Source organism: Erpetoichthys calabaricus, chromosome 2 (assembly GCF_900747795.2).
Source record: "Erpetoichthys calabaricus chromosome 2, fErpCal1.3, whole genome shotgun sequence".
In the NCBI taxonomy this organism is placed as follows: Eukaryota; Metazoa; Chordata; class Cladistia; order Polypteriformes; family Polypteridae; genus Erpetoichthys; species Erpetoichthys calabaricus.
Window position 1 is genome coordinate 171,730,127 of NC_041395.2, and position 23,154 is coordinate 171,753,280.

Here is a 23,154-nt window from a genome sequence, read left to right on the forward strand (position 1 = left end):
CAGAGCAGTGTTTCTCAACCACTTGGTTGTAAGTGGGTTACGAGTTGCTGTTGTTTATAATGTAGTGGGATGCTGCATCGAGAATCATGCTTGGAAGCTCTGACGATTAAACTTAATTCAACAAGGGGTAGCTCTGAAAAATCATGCTTGATTCACCAGGGGAGAAACCTCTCCCACTGTTGGTCACGAAAACACATGGAATTAGGACACCAGAAAGGTTGAGAAACATTGTTATAGAGCAATTTCTTGGATTATTTTTATACTGTTAAAGGTTTAAGGTAATCCTAACACTGTTGCTGGCATTTGCTAGTATTTTGGGACTTTATAGTTTTGTGGTCATTATTCCATTTCAAGCAGGTTGCTTTGGGACCTGGCTGAAGTTAAGTGCGTGTCTGTTTAAGGCCCCAGTAAGGATCCTGGAATGTTCCCATCTTATTTAGAGACCCTTGTGAAGATTATGGAGGAGAACTTCCTAATCCATGACATATTGATATTTTGAATTCCCCATTATTTCATTATTTAATTTTAATTGCTTCAAATTGCATCTCTAATTTCAAACTGCTATTTTCATTAAACCTGTCAGCAAACATGCCCCTTCCTTGGAATGTTTTTTTTTAGATGTGGTTTCATATCACCTGTGTGAGATTCTCTCTTCTCACCAATCTTCTTGGAAGTTTTTGAGAAGAGGGAAAAACAGCATGGTTACAAACTAATAAGAAGCACGTGAATGAATATCTCATCCTCCAGAAACTGGGCCCAGATTTCAAATACCAGATTAAGAAAACAGTAAGCTCCAATAATCACACAGTCTTCTTTCTTGGTCTTTTATAGCTAGCCAAGAAGACCTGGACAGCCCAATTAAAATAGCTCCTGATGGACCAGCAGAAGGATCTCTGGACCACCTCAGACTTGGAAACATTTTCACATTCCGGGTGACCGTCCTACAGGCCTCCAGTATCTCTGCCGAATATGCAGATATATTCTGCCAGTTCAAGTATGTTAATTTATGGAACATCCATTATGAATTGATTTTGGCCCACCACACTATATTGGAATTTGTGGGTGATTTTTTGTTGACATGGTGGCATTATATGAATTATATTCTTTTTGCTAATCTTGGCAGGAATGCTTTAATCTTGTAATTTTAATGTGTTTTTTGTTTCTTTCAAAAAATTGAGTGTTAACTGCATGTAAAGATTCTTTGTTGAGTCTAGTTGTTTTTGTGTATAGTAGATAGTGCACTGGGTCCTGTCCATGGGATTTCTTTTACCATGGGCTTTTGGTATCCATTTTTAAATTCTGTTTAATTGTCTTTGTACTATGTTTTTGTCCAGATGACATAGTAAAAATGTACTGTTGTAAAAATTGAGAATATTGCAATTAGTCATATTCATGAAATGCTAAGGAAGACTACAGCCACAAAATACATTTTTAAAATGGCAGTTTTAGAAATAACTCTCTTAATATTGTTTGTTTCTTAAAAGTTAATCTATTTGAAAGTGTAAAATAAAGTAGCAATATGCTCATTTCCTACTGTTAACTATGCAGAGCTTTAATGTATTTACTGTGCAGAATTACTCTACATATACTCTATATATTCACTTGTATTTATATATGTATATGTATAGGTTACTTAGCTTTATCATTAGGTAGTTTTAGATATTAAATATGATTTTAGTAGGTATGGCAAGACAGATAAATTGCAATATTTCTCACTATTAAAAAAAAAAAAATCTTGGAAGGAAACGAGACGTGATTTTCTCAGAGAGACATACGTCCCACGAGACAAGTCTTTGTGCCAAGAGATTTAACCACGGCCACAAAGAGTAGATGACAAAGTAGAAAGTTGTAAAGAATTCAAAAACGTTGGTATGGTACACATGCAGAGCAGGTTAGAGATGATGGAAGTGCGAAGATTTCTAAAATCTCGAAAAAAGGACAGTAAAGATCGCATGAGCACAAACAAATGGAAATTATTACTCAGTGAAATAATGGAACAGTGAAGAGATTAAAAATATTGTTCAGATTTAAACTTTAAGTCATAGACTTGTAGATTGTCTAATTCGTGTTGCCATCAGGAAAAAGTAGTGTTTCTTCCCAATGAAGAGGCGTATGTGTGAGAATTAAAAGATTTGTTGTTTGGTGAAAGTGCAATCCCACAAGAGAAAATTTCAAGCTCCGCAAGACAAGAGCCTATGCAAAGAGATTTGAAAAAGCCCTGCTCACATAACCACGCACACGGTTCAATCAATTCTCATTTGCGTGAATGATATTGTCACACACATTTCTTGTAGAGAGAAAGAAACGATATTCACTCATGGGCAGTTATACATTGCGTTGTCACGATGTAATTCCAAACACGGAATCAAAATTCAATGTCATATTGATGAAAAGGTAAAAGCGAAAAGAGATAGAATATATGGACTTAGATGATATGACAGAAGTATGTAGATATTGTTTGCCTTTAAACTTTAAGTCAGAGACTTGTAGATCGTCTAATTCGTGTTGCCATCAGGGAAAAGTAGGGTTTCTTCCCAATGAAGAGGCCTATCCGCGAGAATTAAAAGTTTTGTTGTTTGGTGAAAGTGAAATCTACATACACGAGCGACAGTGACGTGAATTTGTTGCCATGTAGCGCAGGCCAGGGGGGTTTGCAAGCGAAGTGAGCAGGGGGCAAAGCCCCCTAGTAACTTAGAATTATCAAGGGTGATAATGTTTGTATATTTATGACTCTCTTCAAGCACAACAACTGAGCTAAGTAATGTCTCTTACAGTTTTATTCATCGGCATGATGAAGCATTCTCCACTGAGCCACTGAAGAATACTGGACGTGGTCCCCCACTAGGATTCTACCATGTGCAAAATGTGAGTAAGATGCAATAATGACTTGATGATTCATTTGAAACATATGAATGAGGTTTTTAATATTATGATTAAACATACTGATTTTATTTTTTCCACATGAATACTTAACTTAAACTTAAATGCCAGCAGAAACATGACTAACCCTATTGCTCTTTTCCTGTTGAGTTATATGAGCAAAAGGAAAAATTTTGAATACTGCAAACAATGCATGATTCAGCATAAAATATATTTATTGGGCCTGTTGTCTTTTGGAAAAAGAACGCAGAAAATAATTAATTGCAAACTCTTTTTAAATGTATCATTATTTCCAGCACATATATCATAGATATGAAAATAAGAAGCAGCATTTTATGACAAATAATCTATTGGTAACAAAACAGTGTTTCAGTTCCTAGGCCAAAAGCTATATTTAAAATTGTTCATATGCTTAATTGCTCTAAATCTTGTTTATGTGTTGTGATCTTCTCCCTATCCAGATTGCTGTGGAGGTTACAAAATCTTTTGTGGAGTACATTAAAACACAGCCAATAGTATTTGAAGTTTTTGGGCACTATCAGAAGCAGCCATTTCCACCAATGTGCAAGGACTTAATCAGGTAAAGATCTTTGATCTCAGTAAAAGGGTATCAGTCATGTCTTACAAATAATAAGAAACAAAAAATATGTAATGTATTAACAAAGGTCCACACTTGATCAACATTTTTCTTGGTGTAGCTGTGAAGTTTACTTTTTTAGTACTGAATACATTGTAGAAAGACAAGAACATGATATGAAGGTTTGGGGGGGATCCACCCTGTGTATTATAAATTTTGCTGCAAAGAAAATAGCGATCGTTAGTGCAAAGTAGCCTCATAGGACTGAGTCCAAGATAAGACTGCTTCAGAGAAGAAGTGCTGGTGGGGAAGGAAGAGGCAGGTCATCTAACGAGGAGGAAATTACTTCATCGGGGTGTGCTCTGTAGCCGGAAGGAAGTGGGTTAGGTTTTATTTGTTCCTGCAAGGAAGGAGAGAATGCATTAGTACACAGGATTAGTACCGCATTTCAGTGGTTCAGTATTAACCAGACCCTGCTGCTGCCCCCCATGCGCGTGTGTGTGACAACTTATAATGCTTTTATGACATGGCATGAAATTAATGAGCAAAACACCTTTCTAATTTAAAGATGAAAAACATGTAGTTGTAACAATGTTTGTCAATGGGGAAATCTTGAGCTTTTTTCTAAGTACAGTATGTGTAATATGTTTCTGTTCTATAAAATTTTTTCTTTGTCAGAGACCCTGTACCCTGGCAATGCAAAGAGGTCCAGAGGTACTTGCAAGACACAGGAACAGGTCTACCAATTATGGAGTTCTGGGTGCACACCTAGGGGCCTATTACGGCAAGGGTCATTCCACTCATTCAATCTCACCCATTTCTTGATAAAGCAATCGAGTCTCTGGGTGCTGAAATGGTGATCCCCCACTGCCCGATGAAACAATCTAGTTAATCCACCCCCTTGCTAGATGAAGCAATCAAGTCTACATGCGCTGAAATCAAGGGTGGGAAATACCATGCTGCACTGTTAACACTTGAATCCCTGAAGCCTACAAAAAAACTTGTAATCCCGGGCCACCTTAAATACCTTCGCACCTCTCCTTCAATGTCTTTTGTTTTGTAAATGTATTGATCAGCACAAGAAGCAAGCAGCCTGCTATCCCAACCCCTTGATGGAGCTCAACTCAGGCAAAAAGTTCTCTCAGCTCAAGGCCTCTTATCTTCCTGTGAGGTTCCTGGAGTTGTATAGGCTAAATAATACAGTATATTGTTATTTTGAATACATGCCTTTCATGTGTGTTCCATGTCTACAAAGATCTGGGTAAATGTAGGATGAAAGGAAATGTGAGGCAAGAAATGCTGAACACATACCTAAAGCAGAAATGTTTTCCATGTTATACTAAGAAGGACGTGAAGTGTATAATACAGTGCATCCGGAAAGTATTCACAACGCATCACTTTTTCCACATTTTGTTATGTTACAGCCTTATTCCAAAATGGATTAAATTCATTTTTTTCCTCAGAATTCTACACACAACACCCCATAATGACAACGTGAAAACAGTTTACTTGAGGTTTTTGCAAATTTATTAAAAATAAAAAAACAGAGAAATCACATGTACATAAGTATTCACAGCCTTTGCTCAATACTTTGTCGATGCACCTTTGGTAGCAATTACAGCTTCAAGTCATTTTGAATATGATGCCACAAGCTTGGCACACCTATCCTTGGCCAGTTTCGCCCATTCCTCTTTGCAGCACCTCTCAAGCTCCATCAGGTTGGATGGGAAGCGTCGGTGCACAGCCATTTTAAGATCTCTCCAGAGATGTTCAATCGGATTCAAGTCTGGGCTCTGGCTGGGCCACTCAAGGACATTCACAGAGTTATCCTGAAGCCACTCCTTTGATATCTTGGCTTGGGCTTAGGGTCGTTGTCCTGCTGAAAGATGAACCATTCCCCAATCTGAGGTCAAGAGCGCTCTGGAGCAGGTTTTCATCCAGGATGTCTCTGTACATTGCAGCAGTCATCTTTCCCTTTATCCTGACTAGTCTCCCAGTCGCTGCCGCTGAAAAACATCCCCACAGCATGATGCTACCACCACCATGCTTCACTGTAGGGATGGTATTGGCCTGGTGATGAGCGGTGCCTGGTTTCCTCCAAACGTGACACCTGGCATTCACACCAAAGAGTTCAATCTTTGTCTCATCAGACCAGAGAATTTTCTTTCTCATGGTCTGAGAGTCCTTCAGGTGCCTTTTGGCAAGCTCCAGGCGGGCTGCCATGTGCCTTTTACTAAGGAGTGGCTTCCGTCTGGCCACTCTACCATACAGGCATGATTGGTGGATTGATGCAGAGATGGTTGTCCTTCTGGAAGCTTCTCCTCTCTCCACAGAGGACCTCTGGAGCTCTGACAGAGTGACCATCGGGTTCTTGGTCACCTCCCTGACTAAGGCCCTTCTCCCCCGATCGCTCAGTTTAGATGGCCGGCCAGCTCTAGGAAGAGTCCTGGTGGTTTCGAACTTCTTTCACTTACGGATGATGGAGGCCACTGTGCTCATTGGGACCTTCAAAGCAGCAGAAATTTTTCTGTTACCTTCCCCCGATATGTCTCGGAGGTCTACAGACAATTCCTTTGACTTCATGCTTGGTTTGCGCTCTGACATGAACTGTCAACTGTGGGACCTTATATAGACAGGTGTGTGACTTTCCAAATCATGTCCAACCAACTGAATTTACCACAGGTGGACTCCAGTTAAGCTGCAGAAACATCTCAAGGATGGTGAGGGGAAACAGGATGCACATGAGCTCAATTTTGAGCTTCATGGCAAAGGCTGTGAATACTTATGTACATGTGCTTTCTCAATTTTTTTATTTTTAATAAATTTGCAAAAACCTCAAGTAAACTTTTTTCACGTTGTCATTATTTGGTGTTGTGTGTAGAATTCTGAGGAAAAAATGAATTTAATCCATTTTGGAATAAGGCTGTAACATAACAAAATGTGGAAAAAGTGATGCGCTGTGAATACTTTCCGGATGCACTGTATATGAAGACTTTAGTCCAAGTATCAAATAAATGTGCACTTTTATTCAAGAATATAACCAAAGTAAACAAAAATCATTCAATTTACATGCTGTTGTCAATGAGTTACAAACCCAAGCTCAGATGTCAATCGACAGAATGTTGATGTGTATTCTTGGATGGCACAGAGGTAAGAACTTCTGCCTTATAACCAAAACTTTGCCTGTTCAAGTTCCGGCACTCACGTTTTGAGTAGTGAGCTGCTATTATTATTATTACTATAATATAATAAAAACTTACATTTGTTTTGAGTCTTTAACACCCGGTGTAAATTTTGGCTACTTGTAAAAGTTAGCGCTTTTTTTTTTATTATTCAGTTTTAATCTCTCAGTGACATTCAAGTGGTACAACGAACTTGCCTCTCCCTCTCTGAGTTGATGCTGTTTATCTCCATTCTTTTCAGAAGAGCAGTGATAACCACAGTTGATACTGTGATTGATGCCTGCTCAGAACTATTTGTTGTACTGGAAATCAAAGGTACAATGTCCCGTGACCACTATCAGACTGGACAAAAGCAGAACCGTAGCAACTGACAGCTTCTTCACAGTGCTTTCGCTGGCTAATAGACTACTGCACCACAATGCAACTCTGCTTGGCACCATAAGTAAAATGGGACTTCCACCTGCAGCTAAAGTCACTTTAGTACGCGAGCAATTCGCCACACTACTGTTTAGATCTGGCATTGCCATGCTGACGGTGTATGTGCCCAAAAAGAATAAGCCTTTGATTTCAGTCTGTAACACCCGGTGTAAATTTTGGCTACTTGTAAAAGTTAGAGCTTTTTTTCTTATTTTATTTAGTTTTATTCTCTCAATGACTTTCATGTGGTACAATGAACTTGCCTCTCCCTCTCTGAGTTGATGCTGTTTATCTCCATTCTTTTCACAAGAGCAGTGATATAGTTCATAGTTCTGAACAGGCATCAATCAGTTCTGAGCAGGCATCAATCCCAGTACCAACTGTGATCATCACTGCTCTTGTGAAAAGAATGGAGATAATAGGCATCAACTGAGAGAGGGAGAGGCAAGTTTGTTGTAACACATGAACGTCACTGAGATAATTAAACTGAATAATAAAAAAAAATGCACTAACTTTTACAAGTAGCCAAAATTTACACCGGGTGTTACAGATTCAAATCAAATGTATGTTTTTATTATATTATAGTAATAATAATAATAATAGCAGCTCACTACTCAAACAAGGAGCGCCAGGACTCAAACCTACACCCTTTCGGTTATAAGGCAGCAGCTCATACCTCTGCACCATCCAGGAATACGTATTAGCTTTCTGTCGATTGACATTTGAGCTTGGGTTTGTAACTTATTGACAGCAATATGTAAATTGAATGATTTTTTTTTTTACTTTGGTTTTATTCTTGAATAAAAGCAAACGTTTATTTGATATTTGGACTAAAGTCTAAAGTCTTCACACATTATACACTTCATGTCATTATTAGTATAACATGGAAAAAGTTTCTGCTTTAGGTGTGTGTTCAGCATTTCTTGCCTCACAATTATTTCCTTTCATCCTACACTTACCCAGATCTTTGTAGACATGGAACACACATGAAATGCATGTGTCCCAAATAACGATATACTGTATTATTTACCACAAACAACTCCAGGCACCTCACGCGCAGATAAGAAGCCTTGAGCTGGGAGATCTTTTTGATCTCCATTCAGGGGGGTGATGGGACAACAGGCTGCTTGCTGCTTGTGCTGATCAACACATTTACAAAACAAAAGATGCTGATGTAGAGGTGTGAAGGAATTTAAGGTGGCCCGGGATTACGAGTGTTTTTTGTAGGCTTCAGGGATTCTAGTGTTAAAGGTATGATCATTAGTACTATAACATGAAAAGGTTTCTGTTTTTGGTATTTGTTCAACATTTCCTGTCATCCATCATTTACCCAGATCATTGCAAACACGGAACACACATGAAATGTATGTGTTCCAAATAATGATATATTATTTACCCTATACAACTCCAGACACCTCACATCCAGACAAACAGACTTGAGCTGGTAGAACTTTTTATCCGTGTTGAGCTGCAGCGATGGGGGGATGGCATAGCAGGCTGCTTGCTTCTTGTGATGATCGACACATTTGCAAAACAAATGACACTAATGGAGAGGTGCAAAGGAATTTTCAGGGATTCTAGTGTTAAGCCACAGTTGTAACTGAGTTGGATTTAGGTATACAAAGAAATGTAATTATATTTTTCTTTTTGACAGTCCACTGCGGCCATCACGACGACAGTTCCCTCGAGTGATGCCTTTGTCCAGACCAGGTAAGAGTGCTAGAGTAAAAAAAAATTTTAAAAATAAAAATTACAAACTGACAATGACTTTATCTACTGCTGGTACTACTACTACTACTACTGCAACTACAGCGTTAGCTTATTGGGAACAGAATGAATGCCCACTGATCAATTATAAGATGTTAAATAGCACAAAAAAATTTCAAGTAATTACCACAAATAATATATCTCCACAAATGTGATGTAACAAGCAGGTTAACTGATTTCTTAAGTTGATTTAACAAAAGAACAAAACCTCAGTATTAGAAAATCCAAAGAAAATCACTGTTTTTGCTTTTAGAGGTTATTAATTATTGAATTACATCGGTTTGTGTAGCTGGTTGCATTATTACTGTTATTAGAAAATTATATCATCATTGAACACAGAATGGTATTTTAGTGAGAGGCACAGTGATCAGTGGTGGTATCTGACAGATCCAGCATGGTGGTTTTGAATCCTATGTCTGAGTTTTTGTATGGCTTCCCCATATCTGCATGGGGTTTTCTCAAATATTCCAAGGGACATGCTATGTTGAGACATGCTATACTGTTCCCCAAAATATTTAAAATAAATCAGTGGATCAGAATGCACTGATTTAAAACCTATTTAACTGTGTTATTTTTTCCAAACACCCTTAGTTCTGGAATTTAATTACATTATTTAAAATGGTTATTTAAACTTAAGAGGTTGATTGTTTATCAATTCGTAAACTGACAGGCCAATATGAGATATTTTTTTTCTGACAGTTCCACTTTACAGTAGTGAGTAGAATTAATTCTCGTAACTCACCTTAAAGCTGACACTCTTATCCCCAATATTGGTTTGTTTCCTGGATAGCAGACTCACCACGTTCTATAACACTGAAAAACTATGCTTAATGTTTCATTTTTTTTGTGATTGTGTTGTGATATTTATTTGGCTATTTCACCTCACTATATCATTGACCAGAGTTTACTAGAACTTCTTTCCTTTACTCCATTTGTCAATTTCTGATTTTACATCTGGATACTGCAGTCAGATTTTATGATGGGTATATCATCACTTCTCCTTCCTTGCAGGCTCTTATCAACACTTATAAAGCAAATAAACCACTCTCCTGATATTTCCTCTTGTGGATGTGTACTGTTTCAATGCTTTTACATATCATCATGTTGTTAAATTAGATAAATCCAACCTCAGGTGACAAACGCATCCTAAAAGATTTTACTTTTTCATTTTTTATTCAACAATCCAATGTGTGGAAAAGTAGGATCACTGCATGATTCAGTGGCTCATTTTTTTCAACCATTCATCTATAGGTGTACAGGTGTGTTCAGGATCATAGTTCTGTTGCATGATACAGTTTCAGGCAATCTTCAACTATATAACAGCTGACCTTATATGTTCTTCTGTATTGCTCTTGGTATATGGAGGTCTTCATTGTGAAGCCAGTGATTGCAAGGAGTCAATGGTCTATGGCTGCAAAACAAGCCCAAAAACATCAACCCTCCTCCAATGGTCTTTATGTTTGGTATATACAGTAGTTCTTGTGGTAATACAGTCTGTTTGGTTTTCACCAAACATAGAGGTTATGCATAACAACCAAACAACTCCTATTTAGTCTCTTCTGTCCAATAGACATTGTCTAAAACGTCTTGTAATTCATTCAGAAACAGCTTCACAAATATATGTCATACTACCATGTTGTTTTAGAGAGAAAAGGCTTTTCTCCTGTTTGTCCATACATGAAAGTCACTGTCTTCACTTGAGGATCACTGAATGTAGCTTATGATCATATTGTAATTTGGCTGGGGTGTCCAGTTCTGGGAGGATTTGCAGCTGTGTTGAATGTTCTACATTTCTAAAAAAATTCATTTACATTGTGGAATGATGAACTTACAATTGTTTAGAAATTGCCTTGTGAAATTTCCCTAACTAATAAGCATCCACAATTGCTTCTGGAAGACCAGTGACATTATCCTTGTCTCCCTTGACATAATGTTACCACAAACCTAAATGCTCCAGACTGAACTGTGAAAGGTCCTTCTTTCAGAGGCGTTAGCACTTCTTGATAATCTACTAATAACATCCGCTTGAGAAGTAGGGCCTGGCTATAATTATTTTCTTAGGTGATGTTGGAAGAGTTAGAGTATACTAAACTTTTATAAATATCTTCAACATGTTGGCGGATTTTTTGTTGAACAAATAGTGAAAAAGATAATGTTACTGTGTGTGTTGCTTTTTATGAACCAAGGTTATATTTATTAATTTGTAGGGCTTGGTTAGGACTAGATAATTGTTAGTTAATATGCAAATCAAACTGAAGTAGGATGAATGTACCTTATTCATATGATATTAAATATTTTGATAATCATTCGAACAGTGAGATAAAAAGAAACTTGTTGAGTGGTTGTGGGTTTTTTTTATTAAATCTGTTATTATGATCAGGCAGGATCATATTGTATGAAGTGTCCATCTCACATATCCCTGACTAAGTCTGGAACTATACTTTAAGACCTTTTTCATAAACTTGTGACACTATCCTATACAATTCTGTGACTTGTTAACTCTATTTTCTTCAACCATTAAGTCAGACTTCACCATATTTACTCTATTACCACGTTGTAAAATGGTTCTTCCCTATATTAAGTTTTTTGTTTTCTTCTTCTCTGTCTTACCAAGGTCTATGTCTATTTATTTGACTTTTTCTTTTCACTTGTTGGTTCATTTACAGTACTTTAGTCTTATTAAAATTATCAGGCTTCCACTTTATTCCGACACTGTACCAAGCTGTAAAAGTGAACAAATTGCAAAATGTTATGGATGCATAATGCAAGCAATCTAAGGTATACGCCATTCAAACAGAATTTATGTGACAGACTTCCTAATGCAGAAAAATGGATGTGACTACAAAGTATGCTAACATTCTGGGGTATTTCAGCATGTGTGAAGAATGATGAATACCTGTTAAAAGCAAACATAATTTTAATAAAGATGGTATTGAGAAAAAAATGGATAGATATTTGATTGGGCAACACTTCAGATTAAAAACTGAGACTTTAGTACAGAAATAAAAGTTCCAAAGTGACAATAAGGGATGATTGTGTAGGTATACTGATTAACAAGGGTTGAAACATTTTAAGAAGGTTTGTTAATTTCCTTCACTCAAAGACTATAAAGAATTAGTGTTTCTCAGTGGAAGCTGACACAATTTCATAACTGTTTACATGTCATTTTTTGAAATAGACATGGTCATTAAAAACAGATAACACTTGTTTCCTCATGTTTTGCTTATAACTTCAAGAATCTTGTGTCTTTTATTAAGGAAATGTACACCAGGATTGTAATATATGATAAATAAAAATGTTTATTTTTACATATAAACATAATTATTTTATTAGTGTTGCCCTAAGCATTATATAAATTGGTTGAGAGCATAGGTTACAAACAATACCTGGCATTCCTGCAGTGATGAATTGCCTGTCCAATTTCTTTTAATCAGAGCACTTTATTAGTCACTAAAATGATTCATAGATGTACACTGCTACTTTGATCAAGTGTAATGTCAATTATATGGTTTTTTTTTTTCTATCAGTCACTGTTAACATAATCAGTAGATATGTTGTATTATTTCTAACTGCTTTTTCTTTGTACTATGTTTTGTTTCCATGCCACCATTTTGTCCCTTACAGACAGAGAGAAAACCATCGAGCTGATTCGATTCCTGGTGCCAGAAGTGCTAAACTGTTCACTTGTTGATTCTTTGTCTGGGCATGCTCTGTCTGCTGCCAGCCTGGCTTCCTCCTTCCTCTCTGAAGGAGAGGAGCAGAATTTTCTCCCAACCCCACCTGTTACTAACTGTGCAGTTTTCAAAGCACAGAAACCGGGTTTGTAAAAGTTGACAACAAGGGAAGGGAAATCCCATAAACAGTTCACTTGTGTATGAGAAATAGAAATTTTGGAGTATTCTGAAATAAAACTTTTTAAAAAATATTTATAAACTATTAACTATTCCAGTTAACAATCCTGAACTAGTTTGTTGGATTTTCCACTGGGTAGAGTGTGTTTGTGTGTCTCTAGTTTTTTCAGCTCTTTTGCATTTTCCAGCCTTGCCTTAGAGGGATTCTCTTCTCTAATATCTGTAAAGTAACTCCCTCTAGCAATTACCACAGCAGACATTACACTATCCCAATGTAGAGACATGAACTGGTCTAAAAATGCAAGGCAGGAACTCTCTCTGGACTTAATTTCATTCCACCATGGAGCATTCTGGCTACAATTATCCTTAATTTGGTCCAGTTTAGAGTTGACAATCAACCTACTCAAAACTCTGGATTCTAGTCTTCTATGTGTGAATGTGTGAACATCTCAGAAAAGGCATTCTTAACTGAATTTGAAAATGTTACCCCCTCCCCTTCTTAAAAAAGTGAGGTGCACATCATTGAAATATTTCCCATTTCCATCAAATATGTAGTTGTGGCTGTTAATGAGTTTAGTATTTAGCAAAGAAAAAGTAAGGCTAGACAAAACATTGAACAAGACATTCCACCTAAAGAACTAACCTAAGCAAGGTGACAGCTAGAGCAGAGAAATGAACTGTTCTCAAAATTAGAACTGAGGACTGCCAGGGGCAGGCATGGGGCATGTCAGTTCTGGAAGACTTGCCTGTAAAGATGGTGGCAATCAGTCAGCAATGTGTTCGTGGAAGGCTAATGATTATCATTTTTAGAATCTATTAACCATACCTTCCAATCATGAAATGAACAATAGATTTACTTTACTGTACTAAAATGTGTATGTTCGAGAGTGAATGTTGTGCATTCTGATGAAACTGCTAAAGAACTGTTGATTATCACTGTGTACGTAAATAAGATTTTATTTTTACATGTGGAAAAGCTTTTTATAAATTTTTTTTTATGTAAACCTGTATAACTCAAGCTGAGAAAGGGTACTGGGCACACACACAAAATAAAAAACTTCTCAGTCTTATTTTATGAACTGCATCATAATGAATTTTAGGAAAGTAATGGATGAGACTTTGGGTCATTTGTAAACTTTCTAATGCTCTCATGGTGTGCTGGTGGGAGTTTACTTATTTTTAGCTGCATGAGGTGTGGTGCATACTTTTTATTCCTATTAATTTATTATTATTTATCTATTCATTCTTTTATTTTCTTTCTCAGTGTATCTTTTTTTCTAAAGATAAGTTTGAGTCCTGACAGCAATTTCATTATTCTTGCCATTCTACTAACTGAAAAGTCTTTCTTTGTAGACTCTTGCAAACACGTGCATGAATTTCAGATTAAGAATTGTGGTGGTGGAGATTGTTCTGTTTGTTCTTCTGCTGTGCTTGTTTCTTTTTTGTTTGTTTTTTTCATGTGTAAGTGAATTTTATATTGCTTACACTTAAAATATATTGGCTCAGTCCATTAGGAGTTATGTTTCTGGAGGATGACCTTAGGAAATTCTAAAACTTAAATGCTATTAATTAAAATGGTTAGTTTATGATGGATATAATAGCCTAGGAGCAGTTTAAGTCTCCAAACAGTTTCCCCTCTTGAAGGATTGAATTGAAGGAAGAATTTTAGAAATAAAAGTGAGTGTCAAAAATACTTGTGTTTAACGCAGTTAACAAACACATATGTTGTTCTCATCCCATCTGGTGTAAATCTTTGTAGACAATCTGGACCCCAGCAATGTTTGTGATTGAAGGGGTGTGCATATTCAGGGAGTGACACACATCAAAGGTGAAGGGAGTTTTCTGCGCTCTGATGCCCTAAGTAGTACCTTAGTTCTAAAATACAAAATAGTTCATAATTTGTACAGGGACTATTAAAACTTACCTGATTTTAAATGCAAGAACCTGATTGTATTCCTAACAAATCCTTAATTAAGAACTTTTTTAGGCATTTTCTTTTTAACCTCTTGTAAAGCTCTTTGAGTTATATGTCTTGTAAGATGTACTACAGAAATAAATGTTTTTGTTGTTGTTTAGGAAAGTATTACATTTTTATTTTGTTATGAATTCTCTATTTATTCATGGACTGCAGTTATCACACACTCACTTAAAAAACAAACCCACACAGTATTAAAAATGTTTTGTCAATACTTTTGGTGCTAGTTTTGGTTACACCACCACAACCTTCAGCTCATCCTTAAGTATGATTAGATGTAAGGTCAAACCAGAGCAAAGTTTTCAAATTTGTAGTAAATATCAATTAAGTGGATGTTAGTTATTATATTCAAGGTCATACTTTAGAACATCACTGTAAAATAAATAAGGATAGGTTTTGCAGTTATTTGCAAATCCTTTATTCTCTACAAAAATATTAAAGCTCATTTGCTTTTGTTTGGCAAGGTATTCTTCCTGAAGAACTTTAAGTGCCACGGTTTAATTGTAAATCACACACTAGCAATAAAGGCAGCATTTTTACTAGAGTTACTATGGACAATGCAGCTTGTCATAATACAGTAAAAGGAGGTGATATAAAACACTTTTTGTGTCCAAATCAATACATCAAAAAAACAAATAAATCAGGATAATGTCTTGAATTGTTTATGAGACAAAAATGAGAAAAAATATTTTTCAAATTTGTTCTCAAAGGAACACTAAAACAGAAAGGGAAGAATGAGAAAATCGCACCTTATCTATTGAAGCCAGAAAGCAACTTTTAGAAATTAGAAAAACATATTTTCCAACATTTTAAACTTTACTTTATTGTCTATTTCACAAGAATGGCACATTTACTAGTTATATCTTCAATATCTTAACTGATATACAAAGAAAAATAACAAGTATCACTAGACTTAAGCAAATCTTTTTTCATTTATTGATACTGAAATATGCAAACCTCAATATACTGAGTAATTTTTCCAACTCAAAACATTATTTGTTATTTAGTTTTATTTTTCTATTAACATATATTTGTATACACATTTCATTCATATGAGGCTAGTAATGATAGTTTTCTTGCTAATATTTAGGCACTAAGCACAAAGTTATGCAACTGAATTTTCAGATTCAACCAACATTTACAACACCCATTTACTGCTTGTTAACACCCAGAAGATTAATGTTACACCTACTAATTAGTGCTAACCCTAATCACTTTTAATTAAATCAAAAATGTCCTCCTGACAAAGACTTATATCACTTGAAAAAGTGTCTCATTCCAGAGAGGTTAGAATTTATTATTACAAACTTTATTTCTACAACCTTACTTTCAATATAGACAGTACAGAGAGAGATTGAAGCTAGGTAAGAGAAATGTCACAGTGTGAGAAACATTTGCACGTCTTTACTTAGGTTTGATATATATATGTTTTATTTCGTACTTCCATTGTTTCTGGTAATATTACTCGACACATTCAGGAAAAGTGATTTAGCAATGCCTATGTGAATTCTTACCAAGAAATATGGAGTGGTCTAACTTTTCATTTTTCAGCCTGCAACCAAAACTCAAATGCATATTAGAAGTATGTACTGAAAGTAGAATAATGTACAATAACCTCTTAACTATATTAGTGTAACTTTTGAAACAGGGTGCACACCCACTTTAAGTTTCTTACTCTTCCCAGTGTTTCAGTCCAGTAAGCTAAAGGTATCAGTTTTCACTGATACATATATAACTGTTCTTGTGTGGTTATTGTTTCTGGCCTTTTAATATCAAGGTTAATATTGAATATTTATCAGTATTTTAATTTGATTGACTTTTTCATTTATTAAATACTAGCTATGTTACCTGTCAAGAGCAGATAATATAAAATTTTAAAATATTTGATATGTGATATCTCTTGCCTTGCTTATACTGTCATTGTTCATCCCAGGCCTTTCTTTGGTATCATGTGTCCCAACCTGTCTTGCATGGTCATTTTAAGATGCCTTGCTTTTTGACTACCACCAATAGTAGATGGGTCCCCCTTACCTTCTATGAAAAAGATCATGTTTTAGACCAACTCTCAGTGATCTACCTATGTCTTTCCTTGATTGGTGCTTCCTGTCTTGATTGCATTTGACAGACAAACCACAGTGAAACTGACCAATCAGTCAAAAGCCAACTTGATCAATCATATTGCTCCAAGGGACCGGACCAGACACACACACACACACCCACACACACACAGCTTTTTTATTATGTAGATTGTGCTTTTATGGTGACATTTTTTTCCATCTGAATAGTTGACCAGGACAAAGTGTCTATTGTCAGACAACACCACTGTAGCCATTTTATAAAATGGTGAATTTCAAATACAGCGCTTGTTTGAATTTTGTTAAAAGGAATGTCTTTGCAGGTTTAAAAGACTACATTCATTAAAATATCAGAAACCTTACTTAAGAAGGATTATACGACTATTCTACATTTCCTTTTGGGATTAATAAAATGCATCTAATCTAAACTAATCTGATATAATACATCTCTGAGTACAATTTCTAGTTCTATTGTTCTGCTTTCTTCCTGACTTCTGCCCACATGTCTGATTAGAAAAACAAATGAGCTTTAAATTATTATGAACAAGTCTGTTTATTCCAGCCTTGAATGTTTGGTGATAAGTGGAATGAATGAAGGAGCCTAATCTTTTTATGCAAAGCAAACACAGAAAACTCTATAGAAGTATAAAATGCATTATATTAACTACATTACCTTAAGTACATTAATGTACATTACATTAAATTAAGTCTTCATTGATGTCAGAGTTTTATGGAGATGTACAGTATACATTCTAAATTTCCATACATTTGAGAGGCTATTTATTCTCTGATAAATTTTCAGATACATGAAAACAGCTAATTAACCATTTTCTTGAAACTTATACCTTGCAGTTCTTTAAATATCATCACAGTATTATTTTACACCACTGTAAATGACATTGAGCTAAATGTCCTGCTGTTGTTAAAATTACATTTAAGGTTTCATTGGCAATCAACCATATCCGTTTTTTTTTATTGCAGAAATGTAATTGGAATTATTTAAGAGATTATGTCTTGTCAACCATTTTTTTTATAAAAAACAGCAATAAATTATTGTTTTTAGCCTAATAAAAGAGACTGCTGGAGTATTCGTAGAAGTAATTTACATTATATTTTTTATCAATGTTCATTTTCCATAAATAAATGGGTATAGTGTAAAGATAATGAATGATTATTAACATTTGTCGCTGATTTTGGCTGAGAGCTGACAATCAAAATTTTAGTCACCAGTGATTTTGAGATTCCATCCAAATTTAAAAACAGATTTATTTTACGACTTGATGTTTATTTTTCCCTGCATCTCTGTCAAGGGATGTGGTGGGTCTGAAGCTAGGGATCTGCGACGTTTGCCTGTTTAAATTTCGTGAACGCCAGAAGTGACTCTACTCTGTTGGGCAAGGCACTTAACCTTCAATTGCTTCATTCTGAGTATGAAATTAAATGCATCCAGCCTTGCAAGCAGGTCATCTAAGTTATGGGAAAACTTGGGTGTTAGTGGCAGGACTGGCACTCCAGCCACTGTAAATAAAACTCACATTGCTCCAGTGTGGTGCTGAGGTGTCACCTGCTACACTCAGGTCATAATTATGGTGGTTTATCGTGTGGTGGTTGCAGCTGTCAATGCATGATCCCAACCTCTCTGTCAAGATCTCAAAGTAAATATTACATTGTAGTTAATATATTCCTAAAAGTAATGCAATTGTATAGTCTTTTGTATCCTTATAAGTGGTATTCTTCATCAGGGTGTCTTCATTCATCAAGATATGTTGGTAAAATTAAAATCTTATAAATTCCAAAAGAAATTGTCAATATTGGACCTCAGTCTTTTGTTCTTCCCAGAAAATAACAAAGATGTAAAAACCAGCCATGTTGATTTTTTTTTTTTTTTTGCTGTTTCTGAATACTGCTACTACCATAGTTCAATGTGTCTAAACAGCTTTATAACTAGAGATAATGGACAGTGCAAGTTTCCTGGAAAGTCAGTGACAGAGACATGAAGACCCAGCTGATTTGTTTGCAGTTTCTTTTCTATAGATTGGAAAGCACATTAAATCATAAAATGTCTTTGTTTTTTTTTTTCCTTAAAGTCTGTGTATCAGTCGCCTCTTAGACAAGGTACAGCTTTGCTTGAGGTCTCACTTTATTACTCTGTCTTGTGCTTACCAGTTCCTGCTACCAAGCTGAGCACTCTGACCCGGCCAAATGCTGGACCTTGTCACTGCAAATATGACCTGATGGTGTTCTTCGAAATCTGCGAGTTGGAAGCCAATGGAGAGTAAGTGTATTTATATGAATGGTGTGATTCATAAAAATATTTTGATATTTACTCTATGTGGTGCACTTTTTGCATAATTCCTGTTTTAAACTGTTTCTTTTCCACTTGTAAGTAGTGCAGAACCAAACACACTGTTTTTTATGTAAGTCAAGCAAAATTAACCATTTATTTCATTGTTGAAATGGATGGTTATGGTAGAAATTCTGATCAACTGAGTTTTGCAAATATGTAAAACTGTATGATGAAAAACTTATTATGAAATAAAAAATAAAAGGTTTAACAGTTGTACGGCAACAGGTTAAGCGTCTATGTGTTTTAAATTCCATTTATGTATATATTATGGCATTGGTATTTATGGTACTAATGTTATATTATAAACTTCTTTTCAAAAAATAGTTTTTAGAAAAAAAAACGAACAACGTATGTGGCAAATGTTTGGTAGTGCTTCATAAGCTTATTTGACATACATTCAGGTTAAGAGACAAATCAAACACCAAGCAGGGCAGAATAAATAAACAAATAATCAAAAATCATACAGTTGTGTTTATTAATTTTATTCTATTAACTGTGTCTTTATTGCATGTTTTGTTTCTAGCTATATCCCAGCAGTTGTCGACCATCGAGGGGGAATGCCTTGTCATGGTACTTTCCTTCTGCATCAGGTTAGTTTCACATTTACACTTCAGTAGCATTTGAAATAGATTATTTATGTAAAGTATACAGTATGTGAAAGTATGGCTGAGAGATTCCTTAACCCACTTATACAGGGCAGGGTCACAGGAAAGTTAAAGCAAGCATAGTGCACTAGGTGGGAACAATCCCTGGACAGACAGGGTGCCAGTCCTTTACAGCTTCAACACATAGGCACACCAGGGCCAAGTTAATAACGCCAATCCACCTAACCTACATGTGTTTGGACTATGTGAGGAAACCAGAACACCCAGAGGAAACCCATGTAGACATGGAGAGAACAGCAGTCAACCACTGCACTGCCCTTCTACCTTTTATTAAAATATATGATGTATACATAGGAAGTGTTGTCAGAGTCCATCCAAAATAGAATGCTGTAGTTTGAGAAAGTTTAAGAATTATGCATCAAATGAGAAACAATACTTAAGTTACTTTAATCTAAAATGTTACTGTATGGATCTTATGTCAAAAGCTTCTAGTCTGTAAGCTGAATTTGAGGTACTGTAGCTGTGATGCATCATCATAACCACCTTGCCTGCAAAACATTTCAGACCACCAAACCCCACTCTTCAAATTTAACATGTAATTCTGTATCTAATGCTATAGATATTATTAGAAATTGTTTTTTTTTTTCATTATTCATCTGCATTGTTCTTATATTGGTATTTGATTTAGTCCTTCTGTATTTCATTATCATCATCATCATCATCAACAGTTTAAGTCCCTTAAATAATAATTTTGGATCATAATTATAAAATAAACCCAATGTTTATACTGCAGCAACACTGATATTTTTTTCTCACAACTCTTAGTTGAAATTGAAGTGATGTCATTAAGGAAATGAGTTTCTTTTCTTTGACCAACAGGGTATTCAGAGAAGAATTACAGTTACAATAGTGCATGAGAAAACCAATGAAGTTGAATGGAAAGAAGTCAGAGAGTTGGTTGTTGGTAAGTAGGTATTGTTGGTTGTATAAAAATGTATGATTTTATTACTAACATGATACTAAAGATATTGTACAGCACTTTGGTTCACTAAGGGCAGGAGATGTGGAAGACTTTGTCTTTTTCTGGGAGAAATGCACAGAGGTGACCTAAAGTCATTACAGTTCTGTTCATTTTCTGAAAATATCCAAACAGTGAATAGATATAATCAAGCAATAATCATTTTAGCTTGTAAGCAAAATTGCCTTTATGGTGCAATTGTTTATATTTCTTTTTGGTTTTCCAATTGGAGCACTGGTAGGCCATGTGCTTGGAGGCTTTTTTCTTTTTAGATTTTCAAACAATGTTAGAATATCTGTCAACAGAAGTAGCCAAAAATTCTATAACAGCAACAATCTGTCCAAAGAAATGGAATCCACATAAAATTATGCAAACCTGTCATGCCTATCCTTCTAATATAACTCAAGCTACAGATAAAATACATATTATCAGTCTAAGTGGTATTCTTTGTTCTCTGAATCAGCCTTTGGTGCTGCTGTGCAAATTTCTGTTTAAGGTACCACATCTTCATGATCTACATTTGATATTTAGACAGCTGAAAAACTGGTAACTTGTGATAGCAAATGGCATTTATAGCCATTTTACTGTTTCAGTTTGGATTGTGTTCTTGACTCTTCTAAAACTCAGTCTGAATGTCTGATTTATACTGATTGCTTACAAACCTCAAACAAAGCCAAAAAATGCTATCTTGTCTATGACATCTATGATATTAAGCCCCCCTCCCCTCCACGGCACCCATTTTCCACTGTTTAAGAAAGGATCTGTAATAATATCTGAATGGATTATTAAAAATAAATAATTATTTTCCATTTCATTTTGATTTTGACAATGCATTTCCATGTGCCTATCATTATTTCCTCATAAGCTTTTTTCTTTCTCCAACCAATGGAACCTAAAAAGCTTATAAGAGAAACATGCCAGCTATAAAACAATCACATTTCAGTAAAATGTTACAGGAAAAGAAACATATTGTAGCGTCCCAGCCATGTTGAGGCCTTTTTTTGGGGGGGTGACTGTTGGGTCCGATTGAGGGAGGGCGGAGTACAGCACGGAAGACTGACAGTGGGGTGTTGATTGATGCAGTAAGTGGGGGGCAGGACCCGGGACGAGAGGAGGGGTTGGAGATGGAGCTAGAGAGTGGTGTATTGGGGTTACGAAGTCGGCTTTCTTTTTTCTTGATTGTTCAAGTAAACTTTTGTGAGACTTTACTACGTCTGTCTGGTTTTTTTTTACTTCTCTTTTCGAGCCTGATGCGGATGTCGCTACAATATTCTGTTGTATAAATAATAACAATGAGAGTTCAAAAGAGATTTAAAGCAAATAACAGTTGGTTTGTTCTCTTTCAGGTCGCATTCGTAACACACCTGAGGCAAATGAAACAATAATTGATCCAAACATACTTTCCTTAAACATCCTTTCATCAGAATACATTCATCCTCCAGAAGATGACAGGTACTTCTTCTCTTTAAAACAGAACACTACTTTTTCATATACTGTTTCATGTACTTTGTCACCTACCTGAAGTGACTGGGTTATACAGAATATACAGTTGATGATGGCAATAGGGACAAATAAAAAAGAACACAGGGAGATTGATTTCTGGACAAAATTAAGGTACCTCAAAAATATTAAAGCCAAGCCAAATTGTTTTTAGAGTATTAAGTATGTAGTTTGTATTTTTTTTCTCTTTCTCTCTTTCCCTGATATTGGCCACAGCAAACAATGCTCCAGCATGATCTGATATCTACAACTATAAAAAAGGCACAATCACAGCATAAATAACAGTTTGGAAATAAGATTTTACAATGTAAATGAAACAGTTTACAGTTTAACAAACATCGTAAAACCGAGCACAGTACCTGAGATATTGGTTGCCAATCAGTAGTCTTACTTTTTTCCATCAATTTAGGTAACTATAGGAAAAATGTTCACATACCTTTACTCTTATGGCGCTTTAGCTGGCAGTGCTCAATGGTTTCTAGATTAAAAATAAGACATAGTTTTTCTCTATTTTTACTTTTTAAGACAAGTCATAAAAAGATTAATATGTTGAAAAAAATATATGACTACAAGTTTTATAATACAACTACGTGTATATACTGCAAATAGTTACCAGCCACATGGAGATTGCATGCTTTACCAATGTCTGAATGGGTTTTTGCTGGGTTTTCATTTTTGATTTCCCTGTCCCAAAGATGTGCACGTTGAGTTATATAGCAATTGGTCTTGTATTACTATTAGTGGGCCTTGGGGTGTGCCAGTGACTTATCCAGGGTTGGTTTCTTTAGCTGCTCCAGTACTGCTACAATAGTTTCTGTCCCCTGCAATCTAGAATTGGATTAAATGAGTCTGAAGATGTTATGATAAATCATCTGTCTGTCCACTTTCTGAAGTCACGTAATTCAGTTTTAGCGTTTGCAAGGGGTTGAAGAATGATTTGGCAGCACTGGAGGCATTGCA

At 35.7% G+C, this 23,154-nt stretch overlaps 1 protein-coding gene across 27 annotated transcripts in view; it reads left to right on the forward strand.

Annotated features, from left to right (window-relative positions):
* Positions 1 to 23,154, forward strand: part of kif1aa (kinesin family member 1Aa) — a 243,450-nt gene that overhangs the window by 154,635 nt on the left and 65,661 nt on the right. For all 27 annotated transcript variants that reach the window (XM_028794777.2, XM_028794779.2, XM_028794780.2 and 24 more), the window contains 8 exons: positions 832 to 994; positions 2,775 to 2,865; positions 3,342 to 3,460; positions 8,711 to 8,766; positions 18,891 to 18,999; positions 19,595 to 19,661; positions 20,556 to 20,640; positions 22,041 to 22,146. In XM_028794777.2, the coding sequence (XP_028650610.2) occupies positions 832 to 994; positions 2,775 to 2,865; positions 3,342 to 3,460; positions 8,711 to 8,766; positions 18,891 to 18,999; positions 19,595 to 19,661; positions 20,556 to 20,640; positions 22,041 to 22,146 (796 nt within the window). The remainder of the gene's footprint in view (positions 1 to 831; positions 995 to 2,774; positions 2,866 to 3,341; positions 3,461 to 8,710; positions 8,767 to 18,890; positions 19,000 to 19,594; positions 19,662 to 20,555; positions 20,641 to 22,040; positions 22,147 to 23,154) is intronic.